The 23,269-nt window shown below is 37.2% G+C and overlaps 1 protein-coding gene across 1 annotated transcript; it reads left to right on the top strand.

Moving 5' to 3' along the window:
• Nucleotides 1–389: 389 nt before the first annotated feature.
• On the top strand, nt 390–7,220 carry LOC131630660 (uncharacterized). The gene is made up of 4 exons (XM_058901420.1): nt 390–693; nt 912–1,042; nt 6,285–6,515; nt 6,564–7,220. Exons 1-4 carry the CDS (start codon nt 390–392, stop codon nt 7,218–7,220), a joined length of 1,323 nt encoding a protein of 440 aa, XP_058757403.1.
• The last annotated feature ends 16,049 nt before the right edge of the window (nt 7,221–23,269 follow it).

Here is a 23,269-nt window from a genome sequence, read left to right as displayed (position 1 = left end):
AAAACCAGGACGATAGTCAGCGAGGCATAATCGATGCAAAATATCGAATGATAAGAAAAGATATAAACATCAACTTTTACTGAAGATGTAGATATAAAAGATACACCGACTTTAACTGAAGGTGAACTACCGAATTTTACTAAAGGTAGGAAAAGATCTAAACATCGACTTTTACTGAAGATGTAGATACAAACGATACGCCGAATTTTACTGAAGGTGAGCTACCAACTTTTACTGAAGGTAGGAAAAGATTTAAACACCAACTTTTACTGAAGATGTAGATACAAAAGGATACACCAACTTTTACTGAAGGTGAGCTACCAACTTTTACTGAAGGTGAGCTACCAACTTTTACTGAAGACAAAGTGTAAAGTGTTGCTTCGGGAAACATGGGTATTGAAAATCTTAAAAACCCGTGGGCTCCCAATTTTGGCAGGAATACCTTCAAAATTGGTACCATAGGCACTTTGACGGCGAAAGCGGTGAAAGAAGCAATCCATAGAAAGATTTGGCGCCGCTCACTAAATTCTGTGGTTAATGATATTTGTAAATCGGCGGTCCACAAAGATAGTCAACTCAATTATCGAAGAAATAAGGAAACAGGCGACGATTTGGCACCAGATATCCGGAGGTGTGGAAAGAGCAGCGGTGAGAAGCGGAAAAACCATCAAAAAACGACGATTGTTCGTGAAGGTTTCCACAGAAAGACCCCTTGGTCCTGGCAAACATATCACAATTAGAGGTACCTGAGAGCATACCGATGGAATGAACGAAATACGAACAATTAGCATAATATGGTCATAGATCTTAGGTTGTAACTTGATCCGACTTTTACTGAAGGTGAGCTACCAACTTTACCAAAGTATCCAAACTCGAATTAACAGGTTATGCAAATGTAAATTACTTGTCAGATCCTCACAATGATAGATCACAAATAGGTTATTTGTTTACATATGGTGGTACAACTATTTCATGGAGCTCGGTGAAACAAAAAATAGTAGCAACTTCATTTAATCATGCAGAACTTTTAGCACTACATGAGGCAAGTCGAGAATGTGTTTGGTTGAGATCCTTAATCTAACACATACAAAATACTTGTGGTTTGTCTTCTAGAAAAATAAATACAACGACCATATATGAAGATAATACTGCTTACATCACTCAATTAAGAGATGATTACATTAAAGGAGACTGAATAAAACACATCTCTCCAATGTTTTTTTTCATTCATGATCTTCAGAAGAATGGAGATATAAACATCCAACAAATCCGTTGATGTGATAATCTTGCTGATCTTTTTCACAAAGCCACTCCAAAGTAGAACTTTTAATCAACTATTAGAAAAGATTGGTTTTCATCGTTGAAGAAATAATCGTTTAGTTGAGGGGGAGAAATAAATTTATTTAAAAAAAATATTGTATTCTTTTTTCCTTCACTAGATTTTTCCCACCGGGTCTTTTTAGTAAAAATTTTAACGAGTCATATCCAAAATAAACATTCAAGTGAATGTTATGAATAATTGGATGATTATTTCCCAATGATTTTATTCCTTATTTATAACAATTTGTATTTATTACATTATCTGGATATTGTTCTATAAATAAGATCAATCTCTTTGTAGAAATATATTGATGAAATAATACAGAATCATTATATTTTTCTCTCTCCTCATTTATCTTATTTCTCTTTATTTTATTACAAACATAAATAAATATTAATTTTTAGATTTTACAAAAATAAAATAGGAAGATTTGGTGTTAAAGTAAAAAAGATGCAAGCTATATAATTTTTCTATTAGCAATCTATTTATATACAATTAGCTAAGTTGCCAATAAGTATCTCATTTGTCAAATCACATAAATTCAATCCAAGTATAAAGAAAATTAAACATTTTAAAAACTAAAGGTTTTGAGATGATTCTCTATTTTATGTTTAAAAATAAAATCTATTTTTTTTTTAATTTTAAAAACTTCGAAAATATAAATAATTTTTATTTTTGAATTTTAATTAAAAATTATTTTAAATTTAAGTAAAAAAAAATCAACTCAATCATATTTTTAAACGAATAGATTATGGTTTAAAATATACTTCTAAAACCAAAAATCTACAACCACTGCTAAGAAATCAAAATCATGAATGAGACAATAGAAAAATTAAATTTGAATTCAATCCACAAATAAATGTGAAAAGACTAAATTTGGTGTCATTTGAGGCCATTATGTACCTTTTTTTGAAATAGATATTTTGGTGTCGTTTGAAGCCTTTTTAAATTAATTGGGCTTCAACTACTTGTTAGACAAGGAACATGTTATTGCCTCTTAACCAATTGGAAAGTTTTGAAGTGCATGTGATCCACAATGATCATGAATAAATAGAATAAATTTATGATTTATGAAAAAAATATTTTAATATATTTTAAAGTTGTAATTTACGATAGAAGAATAAACTAGCTTAAATGGATATTAATTAAATTTAAAAAGTCTTGTACTAACAAAATAAAATAACTCTAAATGTTACTCTTCTCTTTTTTTTATCATAAATCTTTTTGTAAAAAAAAGATATATTTTAATATAAGTCGCTTTATAATTCCAATGATAATTAATGATATTTTTTCTATTATATTCTTAAATATTTATTATTCTCTCTCCTTTCAATTATGCAAATTTATTTTTCACATGTCATCAATAAAGGACAATTTTGTAAAAACCTTCATAATTTCTCATTTTCATACAACAATTATTATTTTTCTTAACATGTGTGAAAAGTCTAAAACGACTTATAATAAAAAACGGATGTAGTATTATTTAGAGTCTAATATTTATAATACTCTCTTTCCAATTGATGAATGAATATCAATCATTCCAAACTTACATGTAAATTGATTGAATCACTCTATTAATAAACCCTTTATTAACACCTTTCATACCCCTAAATGATGTCTAGAATCTATAATTCAAGAAAATACAAGAAGATCAGATGTTCTACAAAAACTCAATATGTTTTTGCATTGCAATCTACCACGTATACAAACCATGGATATTATTTGTCCAATTCTGATTTTGTCCAATTAATTATGCAAATGCTTGCAAAACAACAAAACCAAAGCCATGAAGGAAAGATCAACTTCACTTAGTAGGTTAAGAATATGTGTTTATAGTGGACATATCTATCATTTTTAACCAACTCTCGCATCCAATGATCCATAAAGAAGGACAACAGTATGTTTCGTTCCCTCAAAATGGGAAGTTTTGTCAAGGTTACTTAATAATCAAGGTAGTACATTATTAAAAGGTGGAATAATCAGAAAACTCTGATTAACCCTTTAAATAAGTGCGAATAAAACCGGTCATCCTTCAAAAATATTTTCACTAATAAAATAGTTGAGTTTTATAATTTTTTGTTAAGAAAGGGGTGCTAACAAATTGGTCAGAGGTGCAAAAATAAGTGAGACAAAGCTAAAGTTCAACACAAGATAAAAAAATGTTTACAAAACCCTAATTAATTAATTAGGCTCATGACCTAATTGATTAGATGATTTGAAATTCAAAATTCAAATTTTGGCTCACCAAATAATTGATTAGGAAGTTACCTAATTGATTAAAACATTGAAACTTGCAATAGCTAGTTCCAACGTCCATCTTCTTGAATTGAATGCTCCTAATCAATTAGAACCATCATGTAATAGAATAGGTAGTGTATATTAATTAAGGTATGATTTCCATTCTTTCTCATCTCATCCCACCATATCTTTTGTGCATTGCATTTGTGTTATTAGTGCTTTTTCATTTCTTCATCATCACAAAATGGCACCTAAAAGAGCTCGCACCTTCCAAGAATCTTCCTCCTATGACTCTTACATCTTCTCAACTAAAGAGCAATGGTGCCTAATATGGATGATGATAAATAAACAAACTAGTCTTTTGCTTAACTGTTCTTGCTTTATTGCCTTTATATCTTTTCCTTTCCTATTATAATTTCGTCATTGTACTCCAGTTTTTTCAATTAAATAATTTTTTTTAAAATTTTTTATTTGTGCTTGCTGATTTAATATTATATCTTGCATGTTTATTCGCCTTTTTGATTATGACAAAGAGGGAGAAATATACTTTCAGAGGGAGTAGAGTATACTCCTTGCTTGTAACACCTCGAAAATTAGATTTGATTATTTAATCTAATATTTAATTGTTTTGTGTGATTATATGAATCAATATGATGTATCGATGATGTTTATGGGACATGTGATGTTTATGTTGATGTGTATGAGGTAGTTGAATTAAGGTCTTAGTTAGATTAATAAAATAAATATAATTCTAATTAGCATTACTATTTAATTAAAATAAAATAAAGGAGATAATATGGGGTGGAGTTAGTAAGGGCAAAATAGGGATATCATATTAGGAGTCCGAAGGCTAACTAAGTAAATAAAGGAAAAGGGGAGAATATTCATTCATCATAGAATTTTTGGAGAAGCGTGAAAGAAAGAGAGAGCTAGGGAAACAAGAAGAGAATGAGAATCAACCGTAGAATTTGGGAAGAGAATCAAGCTAACCAATAATTTGAGGTAATGGGGGTTATCCTAATTATTATATTTGCCTTAAGGGATTGATAATTTTAGGTTGGGTTATGTATTTGGGTTTTATGATGAATTTGATGATCTTGATGAACTATGACGATGATTGTTTGGTTTATGTTGTTTGTATGTTATGTGATGTTGTTAATTGAGGAATTGGTGAATGATGACATGAACTAGAGTCAAATCCACCATGTTTATGGATTTGAAGGTCTAGGGTTTGATGATGGGTATTGGAGTTGTGATGAACGAATGTGATTTGATGTTTGTAATGACTAATACATGTTAGAACTAGGTTAATAGGCCTTAAATCGCAGGGAAATAATGATTAAAATAGATTTTTTGGTGGAAAACTCGGACTGGTATGAGGCTGTTAGCGTAGAATTGTTTTGCACAAATCGCAGAGCGCCCTACCAAAAGAAAAACAAGGGTCCAAGAATAATGGAACGCACGTAGCGCGGGCAGGGGGCGCTTAACGCGAGCCATTGAGACGTTTTGAAATGACTTTAAATTATCGAAGCTTATGATTTATACTAATTTTCGAGTAATTTTCCAGAATTTAATAAGTATGTTTGGATGGGTTTAGAGATCTGTTTACATGAAACTTGATTATGCAATTACATGTATGTATATGCTTGTTGTAATTCTATGATGTTGTGATGATTGAATAACATGACAATTGAGAAGTATGTGTTGTTTTGATTGACATGACTGTGATGATTGTGTAGTTGAGATGATTATGTGATATGATGAATAAATGAATGATGATTCCATTTGACTAGCCGTGGTCATTAATTATTGTGAAGTTGTGCATCATACATTCATAGCATATTGTTGGACGATAATCCAGTGATGTTTGCAGGATAAATGGTCCAGTGATGGACTCAATCCGATTGTGCGATTGGGTGCGATATTGTGAAGTACTCCGGTTCCAAGTAGGAATCGATCATATTGGTGGAGATCTTTGGAGAATGATGACTGAGTCATCAGTGAAGTGTTGGGACCACATGCATGAGTCAAGTGGTGTTGCATTGCATTGTTTGTGACATTGCATGATTGAATGATGTTTCATTACTCGTGATGTGAATGTTGAATTAATTGATGAGTGTGATTGAATTATATGATGATGTGTAGGTGTGAGTAAGTGTGTGAAGCATGAGGATACGTCATATCGGTGTATGTGTCGTTGTTGATTATTTGTGTGCCACTAATATATTTATTCCTTATGTCTTATATAAAAATTATGAAATACTCACCCTTTCTATTTGAATGTTTCCTTCACGTGGGTAACACGCAGGTAATCAGGAATAGACCGGGAAGTTAGAAGATAGCTTCATGGAGTCCTTTTGTCGTTTCAACGGTGAAGTTATGAATGATGTTTTATGAAGTTTGATAAAGATATTTTCAAATTATGAATTCCGCTGCGAGACAATATATGTTATTATTGTGTTATTAAAGAAGTGTTCGATTTACATAATTTTGAGAACCCGTGTTACGGAGCAGGAATTTTATTTATGAAGGTGACACCCTTGTGTGGATGTTTTATTTGATTTAATTTGTATTATATTGCGAATATTTCATGCGAGTTAGAAGGGTGTTAATTAGTGGTATCAGAGGAGGTCGGTCCGTGTGACCAGGTTATTTAGTCTATAGTGTGACAGTTGAATACTGTCGATAGTTATTCTAACCTTGATGCTAATTTTAGTATGAACAGAGTATGGCTGGAAAAAACGATGCTGCGATTGTTGCTGCCTTAGAGGCTGTTACTCAGGCTATGCAGAATCATCCTAATGCTGGAGTGATGGGCGAGTCGCGTAGTTTGAGTATGTTCCAGAGGGAGAAATCACCTACTTTCAGAGGTCGATATGATCTAGATGGAGAACAAGAGTGGCTTAAGGAGATTGAGAGGATCTTCCGGGTGATGGATTGTTTTGCAGCGCATAAGGTACATTATGATACTCATATGATGGCTAGAGAAGCAGATGACTGGTAGGTTGGCACTCGTCAAAGATTGGGAGCTATTGGTGAGGTGATTACTTGGGTTGTGTTCACGAGGGAGTTCTTGAGAAAGTATTTTCCCGAAGATGTCCGGAGAAAGAAAGAGATGGAGTTCCTTGCGCTGAAACAAAAGAATTCAAATGTTACTGAGTATACTGGTAAGTTCCTGGAGCTTATGAATTTCTATCCACACTATAGCGCGGAGACGGCTGAGTTTTTGAAGTGTATCAAGTTTGAGAGTGGGTTGCGTCTGGAGATCAAATGGGTAATTGGATATCAGCAGATCTGTAGGTTTGCGGAATTGGTGAATAGTTGTCAGATTAATGAAGAGGACAACATTGCTCATTCGGCTCATTACAAGAGTGTGAATGAGAAGAGAGGAAAACTGCATCATGATTGTAGGAAGCCTTATGATTCTTTAACTGAGAAGGGGAAACAGAAGGTTTCCGACTGGAAGACGACAAGTGGGGGAGGGGCTTTCGCTCCTGTCAAATGTTATAGGTATGGTGAACAAGGTCACCATTTTAATGAATGTGAGAATAAAGTGCTGAGATGTTACAAATGTGGTAAGACTATTCATCATGCTCCTGACTGCAAGGATGATGATCCGACTTGTTTTAATTATGGCGAACAGGGTCATATCAGCACCTAGTGCCAGAAGCTAAAGAAGGATGCTAATGTTGCCAGGACCATTGGTAGAGTGTTTGCTTTGAGTGGAATAGAAGAATCCAAGAAGGACAACTAGATTCGAGGTACTTGTTTTATTAACAATATCAAATTGGTTGCTATTATTGACACTGGTGCTACTCATTCGTTTATTTCACTTGATTGTTGTAACACCCTAATTCCCCAACGATAATTTTATAAAATAAATAGTAGGAATTAAAACAATTAGACGATTAGGATGTCACCTTCATTCATCACATATACTCATATAACAGGAAACACAACACATAATAACATATTCATCATATCTAAGCTTCATTTCCTTTATTCGCAGCAGAGAAACATCAACAATATTTATTCTTAACTTTCCAGCATAAGTTATAATCATCATAATTCAGTATTCAACTTACATCATTAAATAAATCCAACAAAGTGGAGTTCTACAAAGGTTTTACTCCCAGCATAACAAAACAAATGCAATTAACCCCAGTGTTATGTATCAAAGTTGACACCGACTCATTCTACACACTATGAGACAATCTCCTCAGCTAACCTCAATCTCAAGCTACTTTGAATTACTTGCGTGTTACTAACATAGGGGTAACATTCAAACAAAAGGGGTGAGATATCATAACAATATAAGAAAGCGTATGATAACAAGTATATGAGAATAAAGTCATACACAATTCACCACTTCACAAAATATCTATATCATACATCATCAAGTAGTATACAAGTATTCCACAACAATCAGCTCATCATCACATCATTAGTTATACAAAGATTCATCACTAAGCAGCTCATCATCATTCATTAACAATTACTATGCAAGTATTTAACCAGAACGACTCATCATCACATCAGTAGTTATACAAGGATTCATCACAAAATAACTCATCATCATTCATCATCATGCAAAATTCCATGAGACCAAGAACTATGCAAATGTATGTGGTGTCAATAGGGCATACACCCTCATCGCAAAATTGCCAATAAATAGAGGCGTCAACACGGTATACACCTTCATCACAATTTGCACTCAATCCACACAATGGGATTGAGGCCATCTTAGTTTGCCAATCCAGGCCATCGTAATTTGCCAATCCAGGCCATCGTAGTTTTCTAATCCAGGCCATCGCAAATGCAATGTACGCGATACAACATGCAACACAACAACAACAATTATGCAACCACAAGGCATAAGCCTTCCACAAACGTCAATATTGGCCATCGCTTCATCGTCATGACAACATTAATTCATTTGGTTATTTCATACCTCATCACAGGATTTGTATTACACACATCATCATAACAACATCAATTCATCGCATGTTTCATACATACATACATCTTCATAATAGCATCAAACATCATATTACACAACTCAAGTAACAACATGACATGGTTAATTCAACTTCTTAATAAAATCACATTTATTGTCAATTCATCACGAGGCATCATTATTTCATCATAGGGAAAATACACATCATCATCTCTATAAAATCATATCGTCATAAGGAAAACATATCAAGTTATATCATGACATGGTTACGTCGATTCATAGCAAAGAGCATTCTTACTATGTTATAACTACATCGTCTCATCACTAAATCCTAATACAAATACTAGGATACTTGATCAGTGCATTTTGATGCGCATTCCTCTATGTTTGTACTTATACATTTCCATAGTTTGCTTGTCTTATTTTTGTATTTTATAATGTTTTTATATTTTAATTTATTTTTATTGTTATTTGATTTTCGTATTTAATTTTCAGCTTTAGCAGTCTGCACGGAAACGATCATAACTGGAGTTCCAGGAGTCCGATTGAGGCGTTCTAATAATCGCCGGAAAGCTAAGAGAAATAGCTACAATTCTTATGTTGGAGTCAAAGTCAGAATCGGACTGTAGAAGGGCCTGAAAATTCGTTGAAGTTGCAGCACTAGTTTTAGTTAAGTTTCGGGTCAATTGGTTTTGGACCTGGGTAGTATGTTTGACCCAGTTGGATTGTAAAACGGGTTGTGTTATTTTCCCTTAGGGTAGCAGCCGCGTTACTATTCATTGGGTACTGTTCATCACGAAAATACTATTCACGATTTGGAATTTTTGTACGATCCCATGGCAAACTAATCCCTACTGAGTTGATCTGTTGTAATTCGGATTCCAAAACTTGAGGTTAATACAATTGCACAATTCATTTTCTATTCATATCAATTCTGTTTATGTTGTTTGTTTGCTTAATTCAAATCATCATATATAGTTTTGTTAATTTGATTGATTTATGTTTTCCTACAATCGAATGCGTATTATCGTTTGCTTAATCCGTTAATCCGCTGATTTTATTAACCGTTTGCTTAATTCAGTGAAAAGAGAAACATAATTCTTATAATTTCTATCTCGCTTGTGGATTGTTGTTGTGATCAAATATGAATAGATTCCGCTTAGGACAGTGATATTGTAGTAATCGATGATAGATAGGAACCGAAACAGCAGATTAGCTTAACTCCATAATCACTTATTTTCAAAATGGCTTATTTTAGAATCACTTATTTTAAGCGCTTTTTCTATAAATCGAACCAAACTAACCCCCCCCAATTCGATTTCAGTTAGTAATGATTAAGAGTCCTTGAGAGACGATACTCAAGTTAAATTGTCGCTGTACTACGGTTTTGAAAAATAACTCATTTTGATCTGCGCGCGACAGCGGATCAATACTACATCCTATAAATCATTTTATTCTATTAGGTTATCGTTCATTGTGTTAGCTTTCTAACGCTTCAAATGACACATCAATCGGAGTTCGGAAACTCAAGTTATGGCCTTTACAAAATTCTGATTCTGACTCGGTTCGCCCGACAAATGGGATGACTCGCCAGGCAAAGCAAGGCAGTAGCTAACCTTCTCGAACCCCTCGCCCGATGAAGCCTCTCTCGCCCGACGAGCCAGACATAACAACAAACCCAAAAAGTGCGATGTTCTCTGTTGGAGGCGTTCCGTACCTCCGAATTTGACTCCGTAAAAAGTACCAATTTCAGAATTCGAAATCCTACGATTATATAACATTTATAACAACCTATTTATAGGAACTAACACCATACATTCAACAATATTACCATCATACCAATACAAAATCAATAACAACATTCATATGCAAAATCCATACGAAGCACAAAGAAGATGAAATCAAAGAAAAACCTAAAACATCAACATAGAAATCCAAACTCATTCCTATATACTAATCATCATACCCAATTTCATATGATTAGAACTCCACCCTTACCTTTGGATTGAAGGTGCTATACACTTTCAATGAGAATCCTTGCTTTAGCCTCTTTGTGCCTCTTCTCCTCTTTCACGAAAACCTTCTCTTTTCACGTTCTCTCCAAATTCTCTATTCTATTTCTTTCTCTTATTTTTATGTTAACCTCCTTACTAACTTTCTACTACACTAATGGACTTAATAAACACACCTCCACTATTCCTCATGATAACACAACATAGGCCCACTAACTATTTACTCATTTATTCTATTATTATTATTCAACTATATAATAAAATAACATAAACTCTAATATCTAGCCACACCCTCCAACAACACAATTTCACATATAATTCACAATTTCACCAAATAATTCGAAATAAACTAATTAAATAATTAAATTAAATAAACGGGAGTTACAATTGTGCTACTATGTTGGGATTGAAATTGTCTTCTATGGATGGTAGTATGGTAATAGGTACTCCTGCTAGTGGTTCTGTTACTACTACTCTTGTTTGTAAAGGATGTCCTTTGACCATCCTTGGAATGAACTGGTTGGAGTTCAACTATGTTCATATCAATTGTTTCAATAAGACATTGAGGTTTCCAAAGTTTGGTGATGGTGGAGAACTAATGTTATTGACCACTAAGCAATGAGTGAATGCCTTAGAAATGAGGCTGTGATGTTTCCTTTGTTCGCATCATTGTAAATTGACCGTGAAACTACAAGTGATGAACTTTCGGTTGTCTATGAATTTCCCAAGGTATTTCCGGATGATATAAGTGATTTGCCTCCAAAACATGAAGTAGAGTTTTCTATAGAGTTGGTTCCAGGTACGAGTTAAGTATCGATGGCTCCTTATAGAATGTCGGCTTCTGAGCTGAATGAATTGAAGAAGCAATTGGAAGAGTGTTAGCTGAAGATTTCGTTTTGCAAATATATGGTTCTTCGAAGAATAAAAATTCGAAGAAGAGATGGTTACTGATGACCATCGTTTGAAGATAAGAAAATGGCTCCTGATGGCCATGCTTCGAGAGTGAAGATTTCTAAGTCACAGCGGAGATGATGAACACTGAAGCTCATAGGAGTGCATGTCTTTGAAGACTTAGGCAAATTTCATAAAATATGTTAAAGTATTACTAATTAGCGTGTTTTCGTAGTGTTTTAATGTTAAATACACTGCCACGCGTCGAAGAAGGACTTAGGCGGGAAGATTTGAAATTCGAAGACGGTTTCGTAACTGTCTAACAACAGATGGCATCCCTGGAGTTCTTATGAGAAACGTGGCATTAGATTAGCGTAGGGCCGTTAAGGTCGAAATTAGTATAAATAGGAGTCTTAATGTTAGGATTCTGTGTGTTCATTTTGTACAAATCACTCACATATTACTCAAGTATCAAGTGTTAAAGAGAAAGAGTTCGCTGAGAAATGTACGTATGACACCACCATTTTAATACATGTGTATTCCTTTTTCGTTTTCAGATATCTTTTCAGTATTATTGCATTTCATTTACTTCTTGCCATTTACATTCTTGTACTGTTATTTTCATGTCATTTACTTTTGAAGTATTTAATATTTCTGCAATTTTAGATTCTTTGCACTTTAAACAGTTTTCGTTTCATGTCTTATTTTTACTTACCCTTTTGTTGAAGTTATACTTGCATATAACAAAGTCACTATCAAGTTTACTTGTTTTATTCGAAGAAACTCTTATTGACAAAGATAAATCATAAATATGGTTCGAACGACCATTAATAACAATCTTTTTGACTATGTGTCCTAGGATCAATCTAGTCGATCCTGCGAGTAACCAAATCATATTTACTTATAGTTTGGAGGACTAGCGGTTGTTTACCGGAAATCACCGTAAACAAATTGGCACGCCCAGTGGGACAGTGTCAACCAGATTGTTTTTAATCAATTGTTTTATTTTTGTCTAGAAAATATCAAGACCTTGTATGAACCTTAGGAACGGTAAGTTAACGAACAGTGTACAACCGATTCCCAAACGAAGGTACAACAAGAAAATGGTCGTCACGACCAGTGCAGGGGGAGATCAAGATCCCCCACAAGGTTCAGGATCATGCGTAGCAAATTCGACTTCCACTCAAGGAGCACGGGATATACCAGGTCCAAATGGGTCAAGACCTGCAGATAATTCCCAGGCCATCCCTGAGAATAATACAGGACCATTAGGGACTGTTCCAGTTTCAGTGTCGACCACTGCACCTTCATCCACAAACGCAGAGGATATACCGTTTTCCTCGACAAATGCTGCAAATAACTTGTTTAGTCAAGGCACAAACTCTGCTTTCGAATGGAGGCCAAATAACCCATACGGAATGCCATACCCATATGGAACAGGCGTACGAGGGGCTGGGCCTACATATGCTACAACTAATAATGCGACGTTTTCGCCAAATGTTGGTTCAGTGGGTCGAAGTGCACACAACACTAGTTTTTCTACCCAGATACCCATGTTTACCACAAGTAACCAAGCAGCATTCCGGCAAGAAATGGATGCAAGCAACCATGATATCTTAGGGGCTTTGGCCAAAGAGTTGGCTTCAATTTTGAACCCACTAGCGACGAATATTGCTAGTACAAATCGGGAAAACGTGGAGACTTTCCAAAAGATATCATCTCAAATGAATCGAATGGCAGATTTCATGGGAGTGCCACCACCTAGAAGAAAAGACAAACAGCCTTCGAATCAAGAAGTGAGGCCTGTTTTGGAGCATATACAAGATGTGGATCCCCCATCTAGGACAGCCACTAGGGATGTAGGCCCCTCACGAAGAACAGAAACGATCGAAGGAACTCAAGTGATTAATTTAGAGGCTTCGAATCAAAGAACCGTTCCCATTCGACAGGAAACGGAAGAAGAAGAGCGACCCAGATTAAGGATTGTGGGTAGGAACGAACATCCAGATGAGATTGTCCAGAGAGTCAGAAGGGAAAATCTGGCTACGGAAAATAACCTAACTGCCATGATAGAAAGGGTTATGGCCAATAATGGCCTTAGTACTGGACTTCGACGTCCAAACTATACGTCCCCCATATCAGATTACATTATGCAGACAGAATTGCCTAGGGGCACTAAGGTACCTAAGTTTACAAAGTTTTCAGGCGAAACTAGCGAGTCAACTGTGGAACATATTGCCAGATATTTGACAGAAGCAGGGGATTTAGCAGGGAACGAGGATTTACGGATCAAATACTTCCCTAGTTCGCTAACAAAGAATGCGTTCATTTGGTTCACCACTTTGCCACCAAACTCGATAGATGCATGGGCATACTTGGAAAGGTTATTCCATGAACAATTCTATATGGGTCAAACCAAGATAAGTTTGAAGGAATTGGCTAGTATTAATAGGAAGTTTACAGAACCAATTGATGACTACTTGAATAGGTTCCGTCTGTTGAAATCTAGATGTTTCACAACTGTCCCAGAACATGAATTAGTCGAAATGGCTGTGGGGGGTTTAGATTATTCAATTAGAAAGAAATTAGATACTCAGTATCTTAGGGATATGGCCCAGTTAGCAGATAGGGTTCGACAAGTCGAACGCTTGAAGGCGGAAAAGGTTAGGGCAAATAAAAACTATAAGAAGGAAAGGGTAGCGTATGTCGAAGCAGAGGACGCTGGTGATGAGTCTCTTAGCGACTCATACAACCCTGAAGAAGTCGAAATAGATGTGGCTGAATTAAGAGAAGCGCCACCTTATGCCTGCAAATTACTCAACCCTGCAAATGGAAAAAACCCAGTAGAAAACGATAAGAATGATAGGTTCCCTAAGAAAACTTACACATTCGACATCACCAAATGTGACGAGATATTTGATTTACTAGTAAAAGATGGCCAAATGATACGGCCTCCAAATTCCAAAATTCCTCCATTAGAACAACGAAAGAAGAGAGGTTTTTGCAAATATCATGGTTTTTTAGGCCATAAAACTTCACAATGTTTTCTTTTCAGGGATCTAATTCAAAATGCTATCAAAGATGGGAGGTTGAAGTTTGCTGACAAGACCAAGAGTCACATGAAGGTCGATACCAATCCTCTGAACATCGCTGATGCTAGCCTCTGTGAGCCAGTGGATGTCAACATGGTGGAGGCATCTGAAGTCGAAGTTGCAGAAACTAAGGCAGTGTTCGATGGAGAGCAGGCCACTGAGAGTCTGAATAACCATATAATCTTCGATACTGAGGTCGAAGAATCTCCAAGGACAGAGATAACTGAAATTTCGAGGGGAGAGAACAGCGAGGCCACTGAAGACCTCAGAATGAAACTCCAGAAAATCCAGATCTCTGAAGTTCCTCCAGCAGTCGTTAACATGGTCAACGCCAGACGTCCAGTTTCTGAATTTTGTGAGTTAGAGACATGGCTAACAAGGCAAAAAGGGGGTATTGAAGTTCCTTTAAGAGGAGAAAGCTTCAAGGACTACCTTTGGGGTTGTCATGAGAGGAACGGTGGAAAACAATGGATGTGTCCAAGGTGTTCGATCATGCTGAATCGAAGGGTCGAAGCTAACTTCGAAAGGGCTCGACGCGAAAGATGGGAACACCCAAGGAGAGAACCAAATCCCCTACTACAAGTGTACCCAAGGATGGAGGAGAGCTTAGTAGGATTTTTGGTCAGATGTCACAAAGGCAATACTGAAGTTGCACTATGTCCCAGATGTGGGGCAGTCTATGATGAAATGCTGGCACGATCCTTCGAACGTGTGTACTGCTACATGGGTCGAGAAACTCAGGGGTTGCGTCCTAACCTATACGGTTTCGACATATGGACTCCTACGAAGAGACCTGATAGTCCACACCCCAGAGTTCGAAAGGTAACATTCAAAGTCCCTGCAGATGCACCCAGGGATAGATGGGTGCAAGCTGGTGCAAGAGAAAACAAATGGCGGAGTTGGGACCAAGGAGGAAGAACTGCAATGGCATACAGGAAGCAATTTCAAAAACCAAATCGAGAGGCGTATCGATTGGAGAATTATAAAGGAAAAAATCCTATGTCCCGATCCCAGTGGAGAAGGCATCAGAGAATAAAAAAGGCTTAAAAGGAATACAGACCAAGAGAAGCTGGAGAGTCTAGTAGCAACCAAGTCCCACGCCAGGGGGCAAAGTCAGACAAACCTCCAGTGGAACGCAGGCTATTCGAAGCTGAAAAGATCTTGGATGAAGAAGAAAAGATGCATTCTAGTTCTTGGAAAGAAGAAGATCGAATGACAAATGACTTTGATTCTGATGGAGTGTCATCCATAAACCTCAACTGCAATGTTGTGTCCGTGCTTCCTCATGAGTTCAATCAGGAAACGGAAGTTGAAGACTGCGAGGAGGCTGACATCGAAGAAATGGCAAAACACAGACCTGTGTGTTATTATGTGCTGAATAACGGTGCAGTTGAAGAACAGAACGCTTTCTTTGAAAGGCCTGATGAAGGTATGCTAAATCATTCAAAGCCACTCTTTATCAGGGCCAAAATTGAGAACGTTGGCATCAATAAAGTCCTAGTTGATGGGGGAGCAGCAGTGAACCTAATGCCTCAATACATGCTAAAAAGAATTGGTATGTTCGATACTGATATAAGGCCACATAACATGGTTTTATCTAACTACGAAGGCAAGATAGGACAAACACTAGGAGTTGTTCAGGTCAATTTGACAGTAGGCTCAGTCACGAGGCCAACTATGTTTATGGTTATACCAGCAAAAGCAAACTACAACCTTTTGCTTGGTAGAGAATGGATTCATGGAGTGGCAGCTGTGCCCTCAACAATGCATCAAAGGGTGACAGTTTGGAGGGAAGACGGTATAGTAGAGAATATCGAAGGAGATCAGAGCTACTATATGGCTGAAGTTAACCAGGTTAATAAAACTAACTTCGATAGGAATTTGGCAAACATAAGTCCTTGTCATGCGGCAGAAGAGATGTACACCCCAAATAAGAATGCGTTGTACTATTTAACTCTACACCCAAATGGATTCCAGTGGGATAGAGAGATCATGGATGGCCCAGCAGATCCAACACCATTGGAGAATTATCCAACAGAACGGCCGACAGGATGGGACAATGACATTAATAATGTCTGAGTTTTCTTTCTTTGAAAAGATTTCGGCTTACGTGGCCGAGAATAAAAGAAAGGCGGCTCTCGAGGCCGAACTATCAAATGCGAAGATTGACACAGGTCTAACCAAGAAGGAAGTCACAGATTTAGAGATACATATGAGTTCCAAATCTTCTGAAGATTCGTTTCAAGTCGAAAGAACCATAAGAGAAGAATCAAGTCAAAGGTTAGATGCAATTTACGATGAAGAGCCTTTGGGATTCGAAAAAGATCGAATGGCACCAAATATAAAGATGTTATCTCAAGATCCACTCGAAGAAGTAAATCTTGGAGACGAAGATAAAAAAAGAATAACATATATCAGCGCGAAACTAGAACCAAAATTAAAGGCAACGGTCATCAAACTGTTGAAGGAAAACAAAGATTGTTTTGCTTGGGATTATGACGAGATGCCTGGTCTAGGAAGAGATTTGGTCGAATTAAAACTACCAATAAAGGAAGGAAAGAAGCCTATAAAGCAGACTCCCAGGAGATTCGCGCCAGAGATTCATTCGAAGATTAAAGCAGAGGTCGAAAGGCTTCTACGCTGCAAGTTCATCCAAACTACAAGGTATGTTGAATGGATTGCTAATATAGTGCCTGTAATTAAAAAGAATGGTTCATTAAGAGTATGCATAGACTTTCGTGATCTTAATGCAGCCACCCCTAAAGATGAGTATCCCATGCCTGTGGCAAAAATGCTAGTAGACTCAGCCGCAGGCTTCGAGTATTTGAGCATGTTAGATGGATATTCTGGATACAATCAGATCTTTACTGCAGAAGATGATGTATCCAAAACGGCGTTTCGTTGCCCAGGGGAAATAGGTACTTACGAATGGATTGTAATGCCGTTTGGTTTAAAAAATGCTGGGGCAACCTATCAAAGAGCAATGAATTCTATATTCCATGATTTCATAGAAACATTCATACAAGTATATATAGATGACATTGTGGTAAAATCCACCTCAGATGTAACTCATCTCAATCATCTGAGCCAATCATTCGAAAGGATGAGGAAACATGGCTTGAAGATGAACCCTCTCAAATGTGCTTTCTTTGTGCAGGCAGGTGATTTCTTGGGTTTCGTAGTCCACAAAAAGGGAATAGAAATTAACCAGAATAAGACGAAAGCCATAATGGAAACCAAGTCTCCATCAACGAAGAAAGAACTACAATCTTTATTGGGAAAGATAAACTTCTTAAGGAGATTTATCTCTAATTTGAGTGGACGCACACAAGCCTTCTCACCTCTACTGCGACTTAAGCAAGGAAAATTCGAATGGAATGCTGAACATCAAGAAGCTTTTGATAAAATCAAGCAATACTTGACTTGTCCACCAATTCTATCTCCCCCAAATGGGAAGAAGCACATGCGCCTATATATTTCAGCTTCAGATAAAACAATAGGCAGCATGCTGGCGCAAGAAGATGAGAACGGCATCGAAAGAGCCATTTATTACTTAAGTAGAGTACTCAATGATGCAGAGACTAGATATACCGCTATAGAAAAACTCTGCCTTTGCTTGTATTTCTCTTGTATCAAACTTAAGTATTATATAAAGCCAGTTGATGTTTATATTTCGTCTCATTGTGATGTTATTAAGCATATGTTATCCAAGCCTATACTGCATAGTCGAATCGGTAAATGGGCTTTAGCCCTAACTGAATATTCACTAATATTTCAGCCTCTCAAGGCAATGAAAGGTCAAATTGTGTCAGACTTCATTGTCGACCATGCAGTAGCTGAGAGTCATCAACAGTATGTGGGTTTAAAACCTTGGAAGTTATACTTCGACGGTTCAACGCACAGAGAGGGAACCGGAGTTGGTTTGTTGATAATTTCTCCTGATGGAATTCCAACAAAGCTCAAGTATAAAATCGAGGGTCCGCTATGCTCCAACAACGAAGCTGAGTACGAAGCATTAATAGCTGGACTTGAAGCTTTGTTAGAATTGGGGGCAACCAGAGTCGAAATTAAAGGGGACTCTGAATTGGTCATTAAACAACTGACAAAGGAATACAAGTGCATCAAAGAAAATTTGATCATGTACTTTGTCATAGCAAATAGGCTACTCAAGAAATTCGAATATGTGGAATTAAAACACGTATCAAGGATGAATAACCAAGAGGCAAACGACTTGGCGCAGTTAGCTTCAGGATACAAGGTATCAAAAGAAAAGTTAGAAGAATTGATTGAAGTAAGAGGGAGAGCAATGTCTACTAAACTTTCCCCAAGTGATCTGGAGAATTCACAGTTGGGTTACGCCAACAAAGGAGAATTCGAAGTGCTAAACATAGACTCATTAGCAGATACAGATTGGAGGAGTCCAATAATAAACTATCTAAAAAGCCCTTCGACGGATACAGACAGGAAGATAAAATATAGAGCCCTGCCATATTTCCTGATGGGAAACGAATTATTCAAGAAAACTCCTGAAGGGGTATTGTTGAAATGCTTAGGTGAAGCAGAAGCATACTTGGCTCTGTCGAACGTACACAGTGGGGCATGTGGTGCACATCAAGCAGGACACAAAATGAAATGGCTTTTATTTCGTTATGGAATGTATTGGCCTTCCATGTTAAACGATTGCATAGAGTTTGCAAAAGGGTGTCAAGAATGTCAAGAACATGCAGGTATCCAGCACGCCCCAGCAAACGAATTAAGTACAATAGTGAAACCTTGGCCTTTCAGGGGATGGGCGTTGGATTTGATCGGAGAAATTCACCCTAAGTCGTCTAAAGGCCAAAGATACATATTAGTAGGAATAGACTATTTCACAAAATGGGTCGAAGCAATACCACTAGCAAATGTGGATCAAGAGGCCGTGATTGAGTTTATTCAGAAACATATTATATATAGGTTTGGAATCCCAGAAAGTATAACAACTGATCAAGGTTCGGTCTTTACTGGACGAAAAATGCAAGACTTTGCCAAAGAAATAGGTTTCAAGTTATTTACTTCTACACCTTACTATGCTCAAGCAAATGGACAAGTTGAAGCAGCAAACAAAATAATAATTGGCCTTATCAAAAAACATGTGGGAAAGAAACCCAAGAATTGGCATAAAACTTTGGACCAAGCACTTTGGGCTTGTCGAACATCTCCAAAAGAAGCTACAAACACAACTCCTTTCCAGTTGACGTTTGGGCATGATGCAGTGCTCCCAATCGAGATATATCTACAGTCAGTAAGGGTACAAAGACAAGCAGATATTCCTCCCAACGTATACTGGGAGTTAATGATGAATGAGTTAGTAGATTTGGATGAAGACAGACTTCGAGCGCTGGAAATGATAAAAAGGCAAAAGGAAAGAGTATCCAGAGCATACAACAAAAAGGTGAAAGGTAAAACGTTTATTAGTAATGACCTAGTTTGGAAAGTTATTTTACCTATAGATCGAAAGAATCAAGCACTTGGTAAATGGTCCCCGCACTGGGAAGGACCCTTTCGAATCTTAAAGGTATTTTCGAATAATGCTTATGAAATTGAAGAGTTAGCAGAAGATCGTAGGATCTTGAGAGTAAACGGAAAATATCTAAAGAGATATAAACCAAGCATGTACGAAGTAAAGATTGCAAAAACGTAGACATTCAGGGGACTACGAAAGCCAAAATGGTCAGACATGTACCAAAGTATATGTGTTGCATTGATCAAAATGGCTTTACGATCAAAATAGATGGTAAATTAAGAAAAAGAGTCAGAGAAGCACCAAAATATTTTGTCATTGAAACATAGAAGTACAAGCATTACAAAAAGAGATCCGGGGACATGACCCAGGAACTCCTGAAAATAAAAAAAAGGAAAGCATAAAAACCTAGGGCAAATATTGGCTAATTAATCCTCTGATCCAATCCTTCTAAGGACAGCACAGGCAAGCTTTCAGCCTCGAACATGTCCATGGATCCAGAAGTGCGCATCCGCCTCACGACACCCTTCTTAAGGAATATATAAGAGAGGAGTCTACCATACGGAAGACAGGTTACGTTTCCCTGACCGGCAGTAGCCACAGAAACGGCCTCAACAAGCCCTTTGAAAATCATCAAAGGGAAGTTAACCTTCTTCCCTCGAAGACCACAGAGAATAAACTCCAAGTCTTCAACCATGATGTTGTTTTCGTCAAGCCTCCGAGGACGGAAATTACCCACAAGCATTTAATGCCAGATCCTGATAACCTTGGCACTGAAAGGATCGTTGTCCATGAGAGTCCTCAACATAAGATGAGTAGTCATGTTGAAGCTGCTGTCATCAAATGTTTCCCCAGAGTTGTTGCATCTCATCAGGTTAGCAATGGTGGTGGGAGTGATGCTGAGATAAGCGTGTCGAACCTCAGAAACTATGGTGGTCCTCCCTTCAGGATCTATGCGTAGAGACGCAAACATCCAGAAATTTGCAAGCATGTTAGGGTAAACAGGACCTTCCAGGATTTCTCCAAAATAGAAATCCAGTTCTTGGTTAGCAAAGAGATTGCCAAGAGTGATGAAGTTGCTATCACGTTCATCCTCACAAAGTTTGAACTCCTTCTTGATAACAGCCTTTATGTTGTTGTAAGAGAGAGGCGCAGCCATTTTTTTTGAAAAGAAAGTTTGAAGAAAAGGTTTCTCTCTTCTGTTGTTAGTGTTTGAGGAAATGCAAGAATGGAGAAATGAAAACGATCTTAGGCCTTTATATAGACCTGAGGTAATGAAGGGTGGTTTAAAGTTTTAATGATTGATTGGACTGCGGTTTGGTATTCCAAAAAGGGAGTTAAGGCTTCCGCCGTTTCCCGCCCTTGGAAGTTGAAAAGTAATCATGAAACTGATGCACGCACGTCTCAAATGAGCGTTTTGAAGAAAGTGACGTCACTGTTTAATAATGATTACGGCTAGAGAAGTAGAAACGTCAGGTCTAAGAATAAAGATACTGCGAAGAGTGGTCGGGGTTATGTGTTGCATTGATTAGAATCACTGTGGAAAATCTGAAGATATATATTTTGGCAGAATATGAAAGATTTGCTAAAAATAGTGCTTGCGAATATGGAAAACATAGACGAAAAATAGAGGTCAAGCATACAGATAGATATTTTTATAAAAGGTTCGATTACAAAACAAAAGTGCAACAAAATACAGAGTTCGAAGCAGCTAGTTGAAATCCTCAGGGAGACTATTTTTGATCTTCAAATATTGAGTTTCCCATGAAGACATACGAAGTTCGAGTGACGCCCGGTGTTTCTTCAATCCTTCAATCTCTGGCACTAAATTTTGTGCGGTTTCGAAGTGTTTAATCCCCAATTGCGCCACTGCAAGCAGATCTTGTTGATTGGCCTTTTGTATGGTTGCCTGACAATTCTCAGCTTCCTTTATCTTTTCTTCGAGAGCTTTTATCTCCTGTTTCCAGGAGTTGATATCCTTCTCATAATTATCATATGCCTTCTGATTTTCTGAATGTTTAAGCTTGAGGGCCTCACCTTGTTTCGTTGCATCCACAGCAGAGTTCCATGAAGAGTCATGAGAGGCTATTTTTTCAGATAGTTGCTTTTCGATATTTTGTTTTCAAAGAATATTAGCTTGAAGTTGTTCAACTAGAGAACCTAGCAAAACAATCACCTCTGAAACTTCTTTCGAGACTCGAAACAAATCCACTTTCTTCAAGAGTTGATTCAAGTTATGACTTTTAATAGGATCTTGACTAAGAACATCAACAAGATTGACCCCAAAGAATCTTTCTTTTATCTGTCGAAGGAGGTCAGGAATGTCTTCCTTGTCACCAGATTCTACAAGGACAGCTGGAGAGATGTCAAGTTCTGAAGGCGAAGTAGTATTCACATTCATCATAGCTTTTAGAAAACTGAGAGGATCAGTTTGCTTAAGCTGTTCCAGTTCCGAAGGAGTGGGCTTCACAAGGGCAGGCATCGAAGTTGCCCCAGGAGTAGTTTCTGTGTCAAGAGTTGAAGTTTTTGGAGGATTGTGTTTATCTGGTTTAGAAATTTTCTCCATAGCATCTTGTTCGGATACAGTATCTTTACTACCATGTGGTTGTGGATTCACGTTGTCACTACCTGAGAATGGATGATTTTCTTCCAGGTTTTTATCTTGATGAGTAGCTGGGGATTCGTCAGTGGATTGGCTTTCTTCGACTGGCTCATTAGGTAAGGTGGTGGTAAGAGGCCTGGCATCTTCAAAAACTGGTGAGAGAACATGGGATTTATTTTGGGAAATATCTGCATTAAACAAACCAGACTTGGTCAGAACGATAAGGCCTCGAGAAGTTTATCGATGAAAGTGAAAGAGTTATGATTACCTTGAGGTTTATCGACATTAATGGTGAAATTGTAAGTCTTAAGACCTGAAGTAGCAGTGCCAGTATCATCCTGCAATGACAAGGTAAGATGTTAACTTAATCATGTAGTTAAAATTATGAGATGATTTTGGGTTGAAACCCAAATACCTTGGGTGGAATATTGTCTGGACTTGAGTTATGACTTTCGACAACGAAGGCATTACTGGCAGTTTTTAAAGGTGATTCCTCAGAAGACGCCTTGTCGCTAGGAGAAGCAACTTTGGAGGAACCTAGCCCTTTCTCTTTTCCCGAAGGAGTAATAGCTTTCTGTCTCTTTCTATGGCCTTGCCTGGTACGAGGAGGAGATTTGTCTTCATCATCTGAGACAACTGTTGAAGAGGCTTGTCGT

Source organism: Vicia villosa, unplaced genomic scaffold (genome assembly GCF_029867415.1).
Source record: "Vicia villosa cultivar HV-30 ecotype Madison, WI unplaced genomic scaffold, Vvil1.0 ctg.000714F_1_1_3, whole genome shotgun sequence".
NCBI classification, from domain to species: Eukaryota; Viridiplantae; Streptophyta; class Magnoliopsida; order Fabales; family Fabaceae; genus Vicia; species Vicia villosa.
The sequence above is the reverse complement of the archived record's forward strand: the minus strand, read 5'-3'. Positions and strand labels throughout refer to the sequence as shown.